Below are 19,117 nucleotides of genomic sequence, written 5' to 3'. Positions count from 1 at the left end.
ATAATGTCTTTTTTTTCCCTTGGATTTTAAACCCTAAGTTTGGCCTACCAACAAGTTCATGACCACAAATGGAACTCGTATGTCGTAGAGATTAGCAAGTTAGTGGTTTCATTGATTTATGTCCTATGAACCAGTATTTTTTTAGACTGCTAAAAAACTTTAAAAAAAGATGTGTTGTCATATTCTCTTTATTTTTTTCTTTTGTGTTGAATGGTGGAAAAACATAAATGCAATTTTATTTGTGTTTCTAACTTTAACTGAATATCAGAGTTCTGCTTGTTTTTCCATCTTGGTTTGCCTTTTCTAGTTCTAATCTGGGACTGAGGGAGACAATTTGGGCCTGGTTTGCAGATGGGTCTGCTCGCTCTGCAGGCCCTCCCCAAAAGTGTATGGTCGCCCACCTTCAGCCCAGCTTTCATGTTTTGGTGCAGCTCTAATTTCTTTTTCTTTTTGTTTGAGTTATTTTGATTGTCCAAACTGGGGTTACCTTCAAGCCACCTTGAGTAAAGGGGTGCTTATGGTAAGGACACTGCATAGGGAACCTCAGAGATGTTGGACACTGAAGCTCCTGGGAAGTGGCCCCAGGCAGCCCTGCAGACTTTAGCAGCAGAAGCTGGCTCCTATTATTCAGCTTGTCTGGTAGCCAATTTCTGTGGTCTTTAGTATCTGTTATCTACATCATGGCTCGTATTTACTTGTGTTATGTGAGTATAACACAATAACCTCTGGTCCCTCAGAACCCCAGCTGTGATGTCATCATCTCTACAGTTTCTCTTTTATCACTTTCCAGACTCCATTCTCAAAGAACCACCAAATGTAGTGATATTTCCTAGTCCAAGTACCAGGAGGGAGCCATTGCCAGCCTTTCTTCTTTTTGTGCCAGGCTGTGCCTTAGGCACTCTCTAGCCTGTGGACTGGCTTCTCTGGAGTCAGACATCCATCCCTGGTCCTCCCTCCTGTGTCTGGGGAGGATCACGAGAGCTGGGTACCTGTAGAGCTGCCCCAGGAGCAGGACCTTGGCAGGCTCTTCCCCAGCAAATCTGGGAGGGCCCTGGCACTCCAGTGCGGAGCCAAGGGCATAGGTAGTATTGAGAGCAGATACAGGAAAACTTGGCACAGAACTAAACGTTGAATATAAAATAACCTTGCAGATGATTTATTCTTAAGAGATGAAAGTAAGGGGTCAGTGATTTTTTTATTTAAATAGAAAAATAGCTGAACATTGTGGGAGGAAATGAAAGAGAGTGAAATTAACTTGGTTGCTGTTTGTTTTTTTTGGGGGGAGGGAATAATAAAAGTAACTGAGCACATTAGGTTTTACTTTCTTTTAAAAAACATACTTTTTAAAATAAACTTTAAAAGTAAAGAATGCACTGTAATCCTTTGGGGAAATACAGAAAAGAAGGAAGTAAAAATTAGTCATAATCCTACCACTCAGAAATGACCACTTTGTTAATTTTTATCTTTGTTGTGTATAAGCTCTAGGTCGAAAATAAAGAAGTAAAAAAAAATATGTACTTTAAGAACTCACTTAAAAATACTGCTTAAGAACTGGAACAGTGGCTCACACCTGTAATCCCAACACTTTGAGAGACTGAAGTGGAGGGATGACTTGAGGTTAGGAGACCAGCCTGGCTAACATGGTGAAACCCTGTCTCCAATAGAAATCCAAAAAAATTAGCCGGGCTTGGTGTGCATGACTGTAGGCCCACCTACTTGGGAGACTGAGGCATGGTTGCGGTGAGCTGAGATTGCACCACTGCACTCCAGCCTGGGCGACAGAGTGAGACTGTCTCAAAAAATAACAACAAAAATCAACAATACTTTGAACAGCCTCAATCATTTAGTATTCTTTTATAACAATTTATAATGGTTATAAGGTAGTCTGTTATGCAGCTGGAACATAATTCATTTTTGTCTACTCTGCTTATGGACGTTTAGGTTTACATTTTTTTCTTTGATTTTTTTTTTTTAAACACTGCATTTTGAACATTCTTTCCTGTACAAATATTTTGCACATGTAGCACTGCTATTTTTTTTTAGGTTGAGTTCGCAGAGGTCAAATTATTGACTTAAAGAATGTAAACAATTTATATTGTTGCTTTTGAAATATGTGGCCAAATTATCTTTCAGAAATATTGACATAGTTCACATTCCTACCAACAGTATTTAGTTCCCATTTCTCATGAGCCTTGCCAGCAGTGGATATTATCATTATAGAAATTTCTATTTTTAAAGAAAAAAATATGGTACTTGTTTTTATTTGCACTTCTGTCAATAGCAAGATTAAACATTTAAGTAGATTACTGACCTTCTTTCAAAAACTTTTTATTTTCAATTGTGATAAGAAACACATGAAATTTGCCATCTTACTCATTTTTATTATCTTTTTCACATGGTACTAGTGTATAGATCTTACCAATTTTTAAATGTACACTTTAGTAGTGTTAAGTATATTCACGTTGTATAACAAATCTCTAGATCTTTTTCATTCACAAAACTGAAACCATATCAGTAAATAAGAACGTTCCATTTCCTCCTTAAATGCTCCATTTCCCCCTTTCTCTAGCCCTTGGCAGCCACTATTCTACTTTCCATCTCTATGAATTTAATTTCCTTAAAAACCTCATATAAATGGAATAATAAAGAATTTGTCTTTTTACGATTGGATTATTTCATTTAGCATAATGTCCTTAAGGTTCATCCTCCTTTGTAGCATGTGGCAGAATTTCCTTCCTTTTTAAAGTTGAATGGTACCGATTGTATGGAGAGACCATATTTTGCTCATCCATTACATTCACTGATGAACACTTAGGTTACTTCCATCTCTTGGCTATTGTGAATAATGCTGCTATGGGTCTTTGAGAGCCTGCTTTCAGTTCTTTTGGATGTATATCTGGAAGTGGGATTCCTGGATCATGTGGTAGTTTTCTGTTTGTAATTTTTTGAGGAACTGCTATACTGTTTTCCACAGCAGCTGCACCATTTTACATTGCTGCCAACAGAAGGGTTCTGATTTCTCCATATCCTCACCAATGCTTTTTTGTTTCTTGTTTCTTGAATCTATCCTAATATAACAATGGGTGTGAGTTGATTTCTCATTGTGGATTAGTGATGTTGAGCATGTTTTCATGTTTATTGGCCATTTGTATGTCATCTTTGGAGAAATGTCTATCAATTCCTTTGCACATTTTTTTTTTTTTTTTTTTGGTGAGATAGAGTCTCACTCTGTCACCCAGGCTGGAGTGCAGTGGCATGATCTTGGCTCACTGCAACCTCTGCTTCCCTGGCTCAAGCAGTCCTCCCACATCAACCTCCCGAGTGGCTGGGACTTCAGGAGTGTGCCATCATCAAATCAGTGTCCCTGAGCTTTTGTGGATCAGAGTTTTTAAAGATAATTTGGCAGGTAGGAGCTTAGAAAGTGGGGAGTGCTGATTGGTCAGGTTGGAGATGGAATCATAGCAGGATCAAAATGAGGTTCTCTTGCTGTCTTCTGTTCCTCATTGGGATGGCAGAACTGGCTGAGCCAGATTACTGGTCTAGGTGGTGTCAGCTGATCCTTCAAGTGCAGTTGCAGGGCCTGCAAAACATCTAAAGCACCGATCTTAGGTTTTACAATAGCAATATTATCCCCAGGAGCAATTTGGGAAGGTTTAGACTCTTGGAGCCAGAGACTGCATGACCCCTAAATTGTAATTTCTAATCTTGTAGCTAATTTGTTAGTCCTGCAAAGGCAGACAGGTCCCCAGGCAAGAAGGTGGTCTTTTCAGGAAAGGGCTGTTACCAGTTTTGTTTCAGAGTCCCACTATGAACTGAATTCCTTCCAAAAGTTAGTTCAGCCTATGCCCAGGAATAAACAAGGACAGCTTAATGGTTAGAAGCAAGACAGAGTCGGTTAGGTCTGATTTCTTTCACTGTCATAATTTTCTGAGTTATAATTTTGCAAAGGGGTTTTAGGATTTTGCCATGCTGCCCAGGCTGGTCTCAAACTTCTGAGCTCAAGTGATCTTCCCACCTCGGCATATAATCCCAAAGTGCTGGGATTTGTACCAAGCCTTGCACGTTTTTTTAATCAGATTTTTTATTTGTATAAATTTATGGAGTTCAAGTGTAATTTTGTTACATGCCAGGTTGCACAGTGGTGAAGTCAGGCATTTAGGGTAAAGGTGGTTTTCTTTGTCGTTGTTGAGCTTGATGTTTTTTTTTTTTTTTTTTTTAAACAGTTGGTTCTAAGACTTTGATTTTGCCAAAAAACGTTATGAAAAATTTTGTTTAAAAACCAAATTGGGTTTTATTAGTGATTCATGAATCAGGGAGCATCTGAACTAAAGATTTAGAAAAAGTCTTTGCCTTGATGCAAAAGGTCTCATCAGAAAAAATAAAAAATAATAATAAAAAAAAGAAAGAAAAAGTCTTTGCCATTTTTATTTTAAATAATAGTATAAACCATACTTGTTATTCCTGATTTCATCATTTGAAAAAATATGTGATCCTTTCTCACTTCTCACATATATAGTCCACAAACTTTTGGTCTGTTGTTTACTTGCCAAAGAGAAGATCTTCCATAGGCATATAGACCAAGCTTAGCATTGCAAATATTTTGACCTGTGGACCTCAGAAAGGTATTATTAAGGTATAGTATATAAGTATTGAAGGCATAGTATGGCTTGCTCTGTAGCAAGGGTCTGCAAACTACTGCCACCAGTTTTTGTAGACAGAGTTTACCTGGAACCCAAACATGTTCATTCAGTTAGGCACCTGTGAGTACTTTTTCACTATGCACTGCAGACTTGAGCAGGAGCTACAGAGACCCTGTGGCCTACAAAGCCTCAAACATTTACTATCTGACCCTCAACAGAAAAAGATTGCCAAGCATTGTTTTATAGAATTTTATTTTTGCTTCATAGACATTTTGCATTTTATAGAAAAAGCATGGCAAGGTGGAAAATAGAGGAAGTTTGCTCCTCAAGTTTTTGGTTTGGGCAGATCTGTGTACCATGCTCTCAGGGCAGTGGGGTTATGAAGAGATACACAAGTCTCTTAGATGAGTCTTCAGAACTGCCATGTTTCCCAGAAAGGGGTAATCCTTGTGTCTGCCACCTGTGTGTATCCGTATCTAACGTTACCAGCAGATTTGAGAAATCATTCCTGTTGTTTGATATGGTTGTGAGATTTTATTTATTTTTAACTTGTTTATTTTAGAGACACAGTCTTGCTCTGTTGTCTATGCTGGAATGTAGTGGTGCATATAGCTCACTGCAGCCTAACCTTCTGGGCTGAAGGGATCCTCCTGCCTTAGCCTCTTGAGTAGTTAGGACTACTGGTGTGCACCACCATCCCTGGCTGATTTTTTGGTTTTAAATGAAAAATTCAAACAATATGGAAACCAAGCCATGCCCAGCTTGGTTGTGAGATTTAATAATTCTTGGACCAGCACTTTGGGAGACCGAGGCGGGTGGATCACGAGGTCAAGAGATCGAGACCATCCTGGTCAACATGGTGAAACCCCGTCTCTACTTAAAATACAAAAAATTAGCTGGGCATGGTGGTGCGTGCCTGTAATCCCAGCTACTCAGGAGGCTGAGGCAGGAGAATTGCCTGAACCCAGGAGGTGGAGGTTGCGGCGAGCCGAGATCACGCCATTGCACTCCAGCCTGGGTAACAAGAGCGAAACTCCGTCTCAAAAAAAAAAAATAATAATAATAATAATTCTTGGAGTGGGCTGGGTGTGGTGACTTACACCTGTAATCGAGCACTTTGGGAGGCTGAGGCAGGAGGATAGCTTGAGTCCAGGAGTTTGAGACCAGCCTGAGCAACATAGGGAGATCTTATCTCTACAAAAATTTAAAAAATTAGCCAGGCATGGTAGCTTGCTCCTGTAGTCTCAACTGCTAGGGAGACTGAGGTGGGAAGATGGCTTGAGCCCAGGAATCTGAGGCAACAGTGAGCTATAATGTGCCACTGCACTCCAGCCTGGGTGACAGTGAGACCCTATCTCTAAAATAAAAATGAAATAAAATAAAAATAATAATTCTTACAATGAAGGTAAGAGAGAAGGAGAATGGATGGCCATCCAGGTGTGATGGAGGTTCTTCATTGGTGGAGGGGAGAGAGAATATTCTGGAGACAGCCTAGCAGATGGTCACTGGGAGGCAGATATCCGTACTTGGCATAACAATCTTTTGATGAGACAAGAATTCTCTATGTGATTTTTTTTTTTCAGACAGAGTCTTACTCTGTACCCTAGGCTAGAGTGCAGTGGCACAATCTCGGCTCACTACAGCCTCTGCTTCTTGGTTCAAGCAATTCTCCTTTCTCTGCCTCCCGAGTAGCTGGGACTACAGGTGTGTGCCACCCTGCCTGGCTAATTTTTGTATTTTTAGTAGAGACGGGGTTTCACCATATTGGTCAGGCTGGTCTCGAACTCCTAACCTCACATGGTTCACCCACCTCAGCCTCCCAAAGTGCTGGGATTATAGCCACTGTGCTCGGCCCTTTATGTGCATTATTATGTCAGACACGTAAGCTAGTCTGAGGAGTTTGGAAATCTATACAAATCTAAAATTTCTCAACTCACCTAAAGGGCATAGTTTTGTCAGGGAGCAATTTATTTTTTTTGAGAAAGAGTGTCGCTCTTGTTGCCCAGGCTGCAGTGCAGTGGCATGATCTCGGCTCACTGCAACCTCCACCTCCCAAGTTCAAGTGATTCTCCTGCCTCAGCCTCCTGAGTAGCTGGGATTACAGACTCGCGCCACCATGCCTGGCTGATTTTTGTATTTTTAGTAGAGACGGGTTTCACCATGTTGGCCAGGCTGGTCTCAAACTCCTGACCTCAGGTGATCCAGCCACCTTGGCCTCCAAAAGTGCTAGGATTACAGGTGTGAGCCACTGCGCCTGGCCTCAGGGAGCAATTTCTGATTGACAGCTTTGGTTTGCTAAATTATAGACAGTTGACCTTTAATCTCAAACCATGCAATTGTGCTATCATTGAATTTCCTTCTCTCCACCAGTAAATGCCATTGCAAGGTCTAGTACAAAATGATACTTTCTTTTGTGTTATAAAGGTAGCATCAAATAATTTTCTATTTATTTTACTGAGGTAAAAATAATCTATGTTAAAATTACTATTTATTCTGAGAGCTTTATGCTATTTACTGTATTTAAAATAATTATTACTTTAAAAAGTTTAAAATTATTGCATTGCTAGAAAAATTCACATAATATGGAAGTGTTTAGAGCTTAGAAAATGAAATTATCTCCCTGTGCCTGCCACAGTTTTCACCGTACAGATTTACAGTATTGAAGGTTGACCGTGGTAGTTCACAGTGATGTTTTGGAACAACTTGTTGAAACTGATTGAAACTGCTTTCAACTTTCCCAAGCTTCCTACTTTCTTTTTTATTTTATTTTACTTTTATATTTTAAGACAGGGTCTCACTGTCACCCAGGCTGGAGTGCAGTGGCGTGATCATGGCTCACCGAAGCCCCGACCTCCCGAGCTCAAGTAGTCCTCTCACCTCAGCGTCCCGAGTAGCTGGGACCACAGGCGCATGCTACCATGCCCAGCTAATTTTTGTATTTTTTGTAGAGGCAGGGTTTCGCCATGTTGTCCAGGCTGGTCTTGAACTCCTGGGCTCAAGCGATCTGCCAGCCTCAACCTCCTAAAGTGCTGAGATTACAGGTGTGAGCCACCGGGGCCAGTTTCCTACTTCATAGTTTGACTTGGTCCATAGCATCTTAAGGTGGCCAAGTATCAGACTCCTATTAGATAGAACTGCAGAGTTCTGCCTGGGTGGGAAAAGCTCAAGCCCTTTGGGGAAAATTAAGACCCCAACTTTGAACCATTTGTTCACATTACAGAGTCATGCAGGCAGCCTGTGGCATTGGAAGGCCACCCTAGGGAAGCAGACTGGCTTTGGTTGCAATGGAACTTGAGCACTCGCACTGTTTCATAGTGTGACCTCAGGCAACTTAACCCCTCTGACCTTCCACTTTCTTACTTGTGAAGTGGGGATATTCAAATCCTCACAGGATGGTTGTGAAGTGTAATTACACAAGGAAACACAGCTATGTCCTGTTGGAGAAATTCAGTCAAATGGGAGAGACAGAGGGCATCTAAACATCATGATGCAAGCGAGGTTAGTGGCACCAGGGGACTGCACAGCATGCAGTTGTGTAATGGGGCAGAGAGCCTGGGAAGTGATTTCCCTGCAGAATCCTGGCAGAGGAATGGGAGTTTGCTGGTCCTAGAAAGGGTGAAAGTACAAGGGCAGAGGTTCAGTGCGTGGAGCAAATGATGTGTGTGGGGAGCACGACCAGATCCTGAGATGGTGGAACCCACCAGCTAACTTGGCCGTGGTGCAGGAATCCCATGATGACCGGACCTGAGCCGCTCTCCTTCTCCCAGCCTCCTCCCCTTGGCACGACCCAGGTCCTCTGCCTAGGGGGCCTTTCTCCTTTTGCTCTCCTGGCTATCTCACACCATCCTTTAGGCCTCAGCTGAAGTGCCATTTTCTCAGTAAACCCCCTCCACTTCCACTTAGTCCCTCCATTCTTTAAAATTTTGTCTTAAATTGTAAAAAACACACAACCTAAAATGTACCATCTGTACCATTTCTAGGTGTGCAGTTCAGCGGCATGAAGGATGTTCCCATTGTCCTGCAGTTGATCTCCTAAACTCTTTTCATCTGCACAACTGAAACTCTGTACCTATTCAGCTGCTCCCCACCCCCTCTCCCTCCCATATTTGACAACCACCATTCCACTTTCTGTCTCTGAATTTTTTTTTTTTTTGATATGGGGTCTGTCACCCAAGCTGGAGTGCAGTAGTACAATCTCAGCCCACTGCAACTTCTACCTCCCAGGTTCAAGTGATCCTCCTACCTCAGCCTCCTGAGTACCTGGGACCACAGGCACGCTACCACACCTGGATAATTTTTTGTTTTTTGGTAGAGATGAGGTTTTGCCATGTTGGCCAGGCTGGTCTCAAACTCCTGACCTCAGGTGGTCTGCCTGCCTTGGCCTCCCAAAGTGCTGGGATTGCAGGCATGAGCCACGGCGACTGACCTTTGCCCCTGAATGTGACTGTTCTTGGTACTTCATACAAGTGGAATTGTATGGTGTCTGTCTTTTTTGTGATTGGCTTATTTCATTTAGCCTGTGTCCTCCAGGTTTATCCCTGTTGTATGTCCTTCCATTACTATAACACGGTGTCCTTTCCTTTCCTGTCATTTCCACGTTATAATTAGGAAGTGGCCTCAAGAACTGTGTCCTCCACTGTGTCCTGCTTCCAGGTCAGCCCATGGCACACAGTAGGAACTCCATGAAGAGTGACTGAACCGAATCTCCAGTTCCAACCCCAGCCTATCTTTCCAATCTCATCATCCATCCCCTCTGTACTAGCTTCTTATGGCTGTGGTAATAAATTACTAAAAACTTGATATTTAGAACAGCAGCAATTTATTCACTTACAATTTGGGATGCTGGAAGTCCAAAATCCAGGTGGCATCAGAGCCGGCTTCCCTGCAGAGGCCCTAGGAGAGAATCCTGCCTTGCTTCTTCCAGCCACAGGGGCTCTGTGGCTGGGGCTGCATCCCTCCCCCTCTCCTGTCTTTGTCTTCAAATGTTCTCTGTGTGTGTCTCCTCTCTTTCTCTCATATGGGCACTTGCCATCAGATTTAGGGTTAGTCCAATCATCCAGGATGATCTTATCTCAAGATCCTTAACTTAATTATATCTCCAAAGACCCTTTTGTCAAATAAAGTCACATTCACAGATTCTGTGGATCAGGACATGGACTTATCTTTATGGCAGCTACAATTCCACCCCACTCCGAGAGCCCTGTCCCCCAGCTGATCTGCCTGGTCATGCTCTCTGGACTGTAGGGCACACTTTTCACCAGGCTCTGTGGATGTTGTTGCTCCTCCACTCCCCTGGAGGTCCTGCTTTTTTCCCTTGAACACTGAGATCCTCTGCTGTCCCCTTCCCTCTCTGTGGGTCCTCTGACTGCTCCAGGGGAAAGGGACACTCTTCCTCTTGGAAAGCTGCCTGCTGCTGTGCGAGTGCAGCTGGTTCACCCTTTCTAGAGGCCCTGTGGGGTCTCTCATCTGTACCTCCACATGGTCCTGGAGGCGGAGCTTGTGTTCCTGCTTCCCTGTGTTCCCTAAGGTGCCAGTGACATGAGTACAGAGACTCTGAGAATACGTGTCGGGGATAATATGGATTCGGAAAGTGGGTTCAGACACATACTAATATTATCAAAGTGAAAGCACATAGTAAGCTTGCAGTCATAGACACCCTCAGTTCTAAGAATACGTATGTGTGGATATAGGCAGGGAATTTAAATTTGTTTTTTGTTGTTGGTAGGCAGCAGGTGTTAATTCTAATGAGCTTACGTAGCAAGTGGGTTTAAAGAACAATTGACAACCCAGAGACATGCAGGGCCTGGAATCAAATAACAGGCTGGCTATACTGCTCGGAAGGTCAGAGTCAAGGTCCTGACTTCCCCCACTGAGGGCCACAGCATCTCTTAGGTGACCTCTGGAGTAATTTAAATGTCACAGGAAGGGCCTGGTCCCAGAAGGTTTGACTTTCCAGTAGAAGCGTCAGGGCTGCTCCTGGTGGTGGGTCTCTCTGGGCATCTTTTCCAGCCCTCTCCATCTCCCACTGCCTGCCAGCATCCCCCCTGCTCATGGCTCCTGCTCCCCAGCATCTCCAGCTTCCTTCAGTTCACTAGGGCTCCAGCCCCAGCCTGACTGGCTGGTCAGCCTTGCAGTTTGAAGATCTGTCATCATCCAGCTGCCTTGGACTTACCAGGATCCAGACTCCTCACCCCTGGTGTGGACTGATGTTCACATTGGTCCTGCCAGCAGGAGAGGGCAGCATGGGAGGAGCAGAGGCTTACGTGTCAGGGACTATGGAGTGGGGGACTCTGTCAGGGGACTTGCGTGGGAGGCCATGAGTGGTGTATCCACTCCAGTTTGGAGGTTCCAAATCACCCAGTGTGGATATCTTATTTTTCAGATTGATCGTGTCCTGTGCTGAAAATGTTTCCGGAACAACAGAAAGAGGTATGTCATCACAAATCCAAAAATAAATAACCCATATGTTTTGACTCACACGGGTTAGTTCTTCATTCATGAACCATAAACCCATGGATTGCTAGAGGAGGGCTCATGAAAGAACAAATGCCCACCCTCCTACACCTGCCCCCACTCCCACCATTGGTGCCTCCATGGCCTTCATTTTGGGTTCCAGTGACTCAGCTGTGGAGCACTCTCCCACCCACGGCTGGTGACTCAGCATTCTCGCAGGCTTTGCCTCCTACCCCTTCCTTGGAGCAGTCTCCCTCTGGTCTACCTTCCTGCTTTTCTTTTTTCTTTTTCTTTTCTTTTCTTTTTTTTTGAGACAGAGTCTCACTCTGTCACCCAGGCTGGAGTGCAAAGGTGTGGCCTTGGCCCACTGCAACCTCCGCCTTCTGGGTTTAAGCAATTCTCCCACCTCAGCCTCCCGAGTAGCTGAGACTATAGGCACGTGCCACTATATCCAGCTAATTTTTTTGTTTTTTTAGTAGGGATGGGGTTTCACCATGTTGGCCAGGCTGGTCTCGAATTCCTGACCTCATGATCCGCCTGCCTTGGCCTCCCAAAGTGCTGGGATTACGGATGTGAGCCACCATGCCTGGCATCCCTGAATTCTCCCTCCTTTGGGTAGCAGCCTAGGGGAATTTCTGCCATTAGTTTCAGGTTTGCCCCCTTTGTCACCTGAGCTTGGTTTCATACAACATAGGCAAGGTTTGCCCTTCTGCCTGCAGCCTGGCTTCCCAAGCCTCCATGCTAGCCTCCTGAGCCTCTCTCTGACTGGCAGGAGGGTAGGAGAGCCCTCATGCCAGCCCCAACTGAGTGTTCCTCCTTTGGCAGTACCCATTGCTCTGCCTGCTGTGGTGCAGTGCACATCATCACTTGGTGAGGCTGATGAAGTGAGGAAGCAGCATAGGGGCCTTTCTAGGGAGCATGTGCGCGCGCGCACACACACACACACACACACACACATGCACATGAGTCACACATTCACATAGTCTCATGGTCCCAGCTCACCCTGCCCAGATTGAAAGCACTTAACAATTTATTTCAGAGAATCTTTCCAGAAAGTCCTTTGCTAGCTCTCACATTCTTAATTTCAGCCCTATCTTTGGCTTCAGGTTCTCCTCAGCAGTCCAGATCACTTGCATCACTTAACCCTAGGCTGGGCTCCCCCATTTTCAAAGGCAGTGTTTTTGTTTGTTTTTTAGCTTTTAAAAATTTGGCTAGACGGGCATGGTTGTGTGTGTGCCTGTGGTCCCAGGTACTCAGGAGGCTGAGGTGGGAGGATAGCTTGAGCCCAGAAGTCAGGGGTTCTAGTGAGCTAAGATCACGCCACCACATTTCAGCCCAGGTGACAGAGCAAGACCGTATCTCAAACCAAAAACCAAAAACCAGAAAAATTGGCTGGGCACTATGGCTCATGCCTGTAATCCCAGCACTTTGAGAGGCTGAGATGATTGGATTACTTGAGGTCAGGAGTTCGAGACCAGCCTGGCCAACATGGGAAAACCCCATCTCTACTAAAAGTACCAAAATTAGCCAAGTGTAGTAGCACACGTCTGTAGTTCCAGCTACTTGGGTGGCTGAGGCACAAGAATCTCTTGGACCTGGGAGGTGGAGGTTGCAGTGAGCTGAGATCACACTGCTGCACTCCAGCCTGGGTGACAGAGTGAGAATCTGTCTCAGAAGAAAACTCACAAAAAACAAAAAACTGGGCTATAATATGTACAGTAAAATGCATAAGGTGTCCTAATCTTATGTATATAGCTCAATGGATTTTTTTTTTTAAATAGAGACAGAGTCTCTCTTTGTTGCCTAGACTGGTCTCGAACTTCTGGCTTCAAGTGATCCTCCTGCCTCAGCCTCCCAAAGAACTGGGATTACATGCATGAGCCACTGAGCATGGCCTAAATGGATTTTTACACACCTGTGTAACTACCACTCAGATCAAAGTATAGATGTTTCCGGCTCCCCAGAAGGTACCTTGTGCCCCTTTCCAGTCAGTCCCCCTCACTTCCACCCCCAAAGGTGACCTTACACAATACCTAGACCATGCATCCTTTTTCCATCTTGTACTAAGTAATACTGAGACCAAGCTGCTTGCTCTGGGAAATACCCGCCCATGAACTTAATGAAACTGCAAGGCTAAGGGCATAGTTCCCATAGGACTGCCCTTGCCTCCAACACCAATTACAAGTTTGGGGCTTTCCCGAACCACTTTCAAGTTTAATAATTTACGAGAAAAACAGAACTCAGAGCTGTTATCCTCACAGATACTACTTATTATAGAAAAAGAACACAAATGAGAACCAGCCAAAGCAAGAGCTGGACACGTGGGCAGTCAGGTGGGGTCCAAGAGTGGAGCTTCTGGTCATCCTCCCAAAGGAGTCTCGGGTGGAGTTACCCTCTCAGCACCCATGTGTGACAGTGTGCAGAGTCACTTGGTATAGCTAGAATGATTGCCTGGCTTCAAATCCATTGCTCTTAAAACAAAGTCCTCCCAAAGGAGTCTCGGGTGGAGTTACCCTCTCAGCACCCATGTGTGACAGTGTGCAGAGTCACTTGGTATAGCTAGAATGATTGCCTGGCTTCAAATCCATTGCTCTTAAAACAAAGTCAAAACACCTGCACATGGTCTCTAGCACTCTGCAAGATCCAAACCTGCTTCTTTCTCCAAACTTCTCTCTTGCCCCCCACCTGCCACTCAAGTGCACTTCTTGTTCCTTATTTCAGAGCTTATTTTAGAGCCTTGAATGTTCCATGCATTCTCACCCTCATGGACTTTTACACATGTTTTTTTCCACTGCCTGGAGTAATCTCTTCCCCTAGCCTTCACACTGTATTGACTGGCTAACTTCTCCTTATCCTAGAAGTCAAGAAGCAGCTTTCTAAACCTTTAACTGTAAAAGATATATTTATCTAGTCACCTCCCCAGCAGCAGCCTGTCGTCAATGCCAGTTAGAAATAGAGAAGGTTTAGGTCGAGCCTTTCAATATCTTAGTGTCTGGTTGTTTAGTGGAAAGTAATTCAGGTTCCACCTAATGGAATATGTAAGCACCAAATGCAGTAGGACTGATTGTTTTGGAATCTAGACTGAGGGTACACTGAGTAGCACTTTCCTCTCAGCACCCACAGCAGACATTACTAATTAATCATGAGGTTGGCACGTGAATTGAGATTTATTTACCATCCTTGTACAAGATTCATACAGGCTGGGAGTGACATCTTGGTTCTATCTAATTGGTAGTATTAATTTTAACATTTAGTAATTTTTTTTTTTAACATTTTGAGGGTGAGGAATCAAATGTAGTCGCTCTTGTTAAAACAGCTTTATGACTGTAATAAATCTAGAAAGAGGAGAAAAGGGAGTGAGAATCTCCCTTGTTAGTTAAACATGTTCCATTTGCACATTGGTTTGAATTCCCAGGAGAGCAGTATCCTAGCTGATGGATCTTCTCCATAAAAAGGCCTTGGCATTGGGCCATTGTGAAATTAAAATGAATTCAGATTCATTCATGCGTGCAACTTTAATTTACAATTAAAATATTATGGTTACATATTTTAATAAGAATAATTAGATGGACCCAACTGAATCAACTCTTCTGTTTAATGAGACAGAACCCAGATTCCAAATGGAAAGGCAGGTGGCTGTGACAGGAAGCATGTTTCAGACAGTGTCTTTTGTGGAGCTAGGCATTTTTGTTCTTTTAATATTCGAATGTCCAGACTGAGCTGTTTGATTTTTCTGCCCTACTCAGAATGGTTGCCTCAGCTTCTTGGAACTCATCTTATGGGGTGTATGAGTGAGCATTTGCTCTGACTGGACACAGTCCATTTCATGGAGTTGGACGTTCTCTCTCCCAGGCGCCTGTTATGCTGCTGCTCCCTCCATAAGGGCACTGTGCTCTTTCCTTGGCCCAGGGCTCACTTAGTATAACTAAACTGTTCCTCCCTGTGTGATGTGACCTGAAGTGCAGGCTGAAACCCTTTTTGGACATATATGCGCATGCGTGCATGTCTCCCCTGCTCTCCTGGATCATGATGGCTGCATTCTCCTTTTAGAGATTTATCCCTTTAGGACAAGTGCTTTTTCCCTTCCAAAATGCACATACTTCATAGTAGGTATAACAGCAGCTTCTGGGCACTACTGGTTGTTGACGCCTTAGCGAAGATACATCCATCAGTTCTTTGGCAGGGAATATCCTGAGTAGGGCAGGCCGGAGTGGGCCCCAGAGAGTTGCACAAACCATGAGGACCCCACCACTGAGGGAGGAGATGGGGTGCTATGGGGAGAGCAGGCAGGGAGGGATATGTTGCCATTTTGGATGAGCAGCCATGTCCAAGATATGCTTATGCTGACCTGCGGTAATATTTTGGACTTGGTCTATCTAGGAAAGCATGCTTTTGATAGTGGGAAACGGACTGGAAACTGACTGGGCTGGAACTGATGAATATCATTAACAAATAAATAATATTATCTAGGAGCCTGTGATGCTGGGTACTTTGATGGGAAGCAACAAGACAAAACATTTTCCCACTCCCCAAAACCTAAATTTGTTTTTCCCCTCTCCCTCCTTTCTTCTTCCTCCCTTTTTCATCTCCCAGCCTCTCTACATCAATTCTCAGTCTCTGTTATACTCAGTTATTAAGTGTTCCTGTTTGAAAAATAGCTAAGTTTCCATAAGAGGCAATTTACAGTCTTCTGTAAGCAAAGAAAAGTAGCCGGGAATATTGTCTTCACACATACACACTAGGTTTCAGAGAATGCTGCTCTCATTCTGAGCACTACATTTGTGTTACAGTTACTGTGAGGACTCTGATATTTTTTTCTGAGCCTGTCCCAGAGAAAGGTCTTCCTTCTTTTTTTTTGTTTTTTAACCCTTCTTCCAGATTTTAAAATAATTGTTCACTGCAGAACATTTTGGAAAAGTATACAGGAAAAATAAAACTTGAGGATATTTCTTTCTAGTCTTTTTCTATACATATGTATATGTCATTTTTAGAAAACTGAGATCATATAGAATTTATAGTTTAATATCTCATTCTTCCAGCTTAGTGTTCTAACACATTTCAAGAAATACTTCACCAGCTCTGTTTAAATTAGAAGTGGCTTAAAAAAAGAAAGAATTAGTAAACATAAATTCATCTTCACATTTGTTAAGAAATGAAAAAAGAATAACTTTACAGTGGAGAAATCTGACAAACACTTCCTCAGCCAGGTGATCACTGTTAACACCATGGTGATGCTACATTGATAGCATGTGCCCTTGAAGTGATAAAAATGGCACTTTACCCTCTGAAATGGGTGGCCTTCCTTCCAAAAACCTATGACACCAATCTAATAATGAGAAAAGCATCAGATAAATCCCAATTAGAGACATTCTGCAAAATACCTACCAGGGCTCCTCAAATTGTCAAGGTCACCCTTGACAGTGAAAAACAAGGAACACCTGAGAAACTGTCACAGACAAGAGGAGCCCAAGGAAACACAATGACTAAATATAATGTAGCTTGGGTGGGATCATGGAACAGATCAATGACATTAGGTGAAAACTAAAGAAATCTTAATAAAGTATGGACTTCAGTTAATAATAATGTCAGTATTGATTAATGAATTTACTAATATAAAATGTTAATAATAGGGGAAGTTGAGTGTGGAGTATATAGGACCTCTTTGTACCATCTTCATAATTTCTCTATATCTAAAACTGTTTAAAATAAAAAAGTTTATTTTAAAACAAATATCATTGACGTATATATGGTCACATAAAAAGATTTCTGAAAGATTGTATGGTGAATAAACCAGTAAACAAAATAGTATTTATACCTATATAAATACTCACATCTGTGTTACAAAATTGCATAAAGCTGGGTGTGGTGGTGCGTGTCAGTAACTCCAGCTACTTGGCCGATGTGGGAGGATCACTTGAGCCTAGAAGTTCGAGGCTACAGTGAGCAATCATGAATAACCACTGCATTCCACCCTATGCAACAGAGTGAGACCTTGCCTTTTAAACCCCCGAAACAAAAGAATACACAAGGTAAAGATGATAATATAATGGTAGAGATGACAATATAATGAACCCCCATGTATGTACCTACCACTCAGCTTCAACAATTTACTCTCATTATTAACTCATAGCCAAGCTATACCCCTACCCCACCTATTTCCTCCTGCTACCACAGTAAATTATTTGGAAATGAATTCTAGATATTATATAATTTCATCTGTAAATATTTCAGTATGCATTTCTAACAAATGACCTTTTAAAAAATGGACCACATTATCTCATGTTAAATAATTAAACAATTGCTTCATATCATCAAATATTCAGTGTTCAAATTACCTTGATTATTTTGAAAAAAAATTATATAGCTGGTTGTTCTAATTATCTATTTAATTAGGATTCAGATAAGGACCACATATTGCATTTGGTTGATAACGTTGTTTAAAGTCTTTAATTCTCTCTTTTCTCCCTTTTGCAATTTATTTGTTGAAGAAATTGCATCGTTTGCCTTATAGAGATTTTCACATTCTAGATTTTGCTGATTGCATCCTTGTGGATGCCAATTATTTCTTGTTGCAAAAGACGAGGGTTTTTTTTTTTTTAATTTTAACTGCACTTTTCCTAATGTGTTATGAGATATGAAAAGGTAACTCTTGCTGATTTGGGATACTACTTGTGTAAAGAAACTTGCAACTTCATGAACTGTTACAAATCATGTAAAAGGCAGGTCTAGCTAAATCTCATCCACAGTTGTTTATCCTGAAGTAATAAAAGCTGTTCAAAAAATCATCATTCAGTACCACCAGAGGATGGTATTTAAACATACTCCATGCTATAGAGTGGCAAGTAATACCACTTGTCATATGTCCTTTAAGTTATTTGTTAACAGTTGTTTTAGGAAATAAAGGAAGGTTATTTGGTATATTCCTTCTGCCTTTCTATTGTTATTTGTAAAGAATATAGCATGTCAAATATGCTAGATTTTAGTTGTGAGATTGTTATATGGGGGTCCTGAATAGCACTCTGGTGATTAAGACATTGGTAAATTCTATAATCATTAGTTGTATAGAAAAGTACCTAGCACATTGTTGGTGCACAGTATATTTTAAGTGAATGAATGAATGAATAAGTCTCCAGTTTAAATACATGAACCTGTAAAACACTACTTCGAAGTAGGAAAAAAATGTCCCAAGAAGGAAGAACAAACTGAGACAAGCTTACATTTTTATGATAGAAAATTCTTATCAAAGCTATGAAAAATTAATATTCACTTAACACCTAGACATTCTGCTTTATTAGCTTTTGTCTTTTGTGATATTTCTGTAATCTAAGTAAATATTTTTACAGTTAACACCTACGCATTTTTACTATGCTACAAAGATTCAAGCTAGGCTATGATGGGAAATTTTAAAAACACACCTATCACAATGGCTAAAATAAAAAATAGTGTGGCTCTCCATAGAAACTGTAATAGGTATGTATGCTATATCACCGTGGGGTTAATTTGTATTTTCCTGGTGTTTAATGATATTGAACATCTTTCCACATGCTTTTTTGCCATCTGTATGCCCTCTTCGGGTGAAATGTCTCTTCATGTCTTTTGCCTGTTTTCTAATTGAATTCTGTTTTTTAAATATTGAGTTTTTAGAGTGAGTGAATGAGTTTATTTTGAGACAGGGTCTGTCTGTTGCTGAGGCTGGAGTGCAGTGGCGTGATCTCGGCTCACTGCAACCTCCCACCCACCCACCCACCAGGCTCAAGCAATCCTCCCACCTCAGCTTCCTGAGTAGCTGGGACTACAAGTGCAAGCCACCTCACTCAGCTAATTTTTAAATAATTGTTAAATGTTTCATAGAGATGGGGTTTCACCATGTTGCCCAGGCTGGTCTTGAACTCCTGAGTTCAAGGGATACTCCCACCTTGGCCTCCCAAAGTGCTGGGATTACAAGAGAAAGCCACCTCGTCCGTCTAAGAGGTTATTTAAAAAAAAAAAAAAAAAGTATTCTAAATGCAAGTCATTTGTGGGAT

General features: G+C 42.3%; 1 protein-coding gene across 5 annotated transcripts in view; it reads left to right on the top strand.

Moving 5' to 3' along the window:
* SNX10 (sorting nexin 10) overlaps positions 1 to 19,117 on the top strand; it is a 76,010-nt gene that overhangs the window by 35,186 nt on the left and 21,707 nt on the right. For all 5 annotated transcript variants that reach the window (XM_021670144.2, XM_021670145.2, XM_064380530.1 and 2 more), the window contains exon 2: positions 11,023 to 11,069. In XM_021670144.2, the coding sequence (XP_021525819.1) occupies positions 11,046 to 11,069 (24 nt within the window). In that variant the 5' untranslated portion in view covers positions 11,023 to 11,045. The remainder of the gene's footprint in view (positions 1 to 11,022; positions 11,070 to 19,117) is intronic.

Source organism: Aotus nancymaae, unplaced genomic scaffold (assembly GCF_030222135.1).
Source record: "Aotus nancymaae isolate 86718 unplaced genomic scaffold, 86718_ANA_hifiasm-v0.15.2.pri h1tg000025l, whole genome shotgun sequence".
NCBI classification, from domain to species: domain Eukaryota; kingdom Metazoa; phylum Chordata; class Mammalia; order Primates; family Aotidae; genus Aotus; species Aotus nancymaae.
The sequence above is the reverse complement of the archived record's forward strand: the minus strand, read 5'-3'. Positions and strand labels throughout refer to the sequence as shown.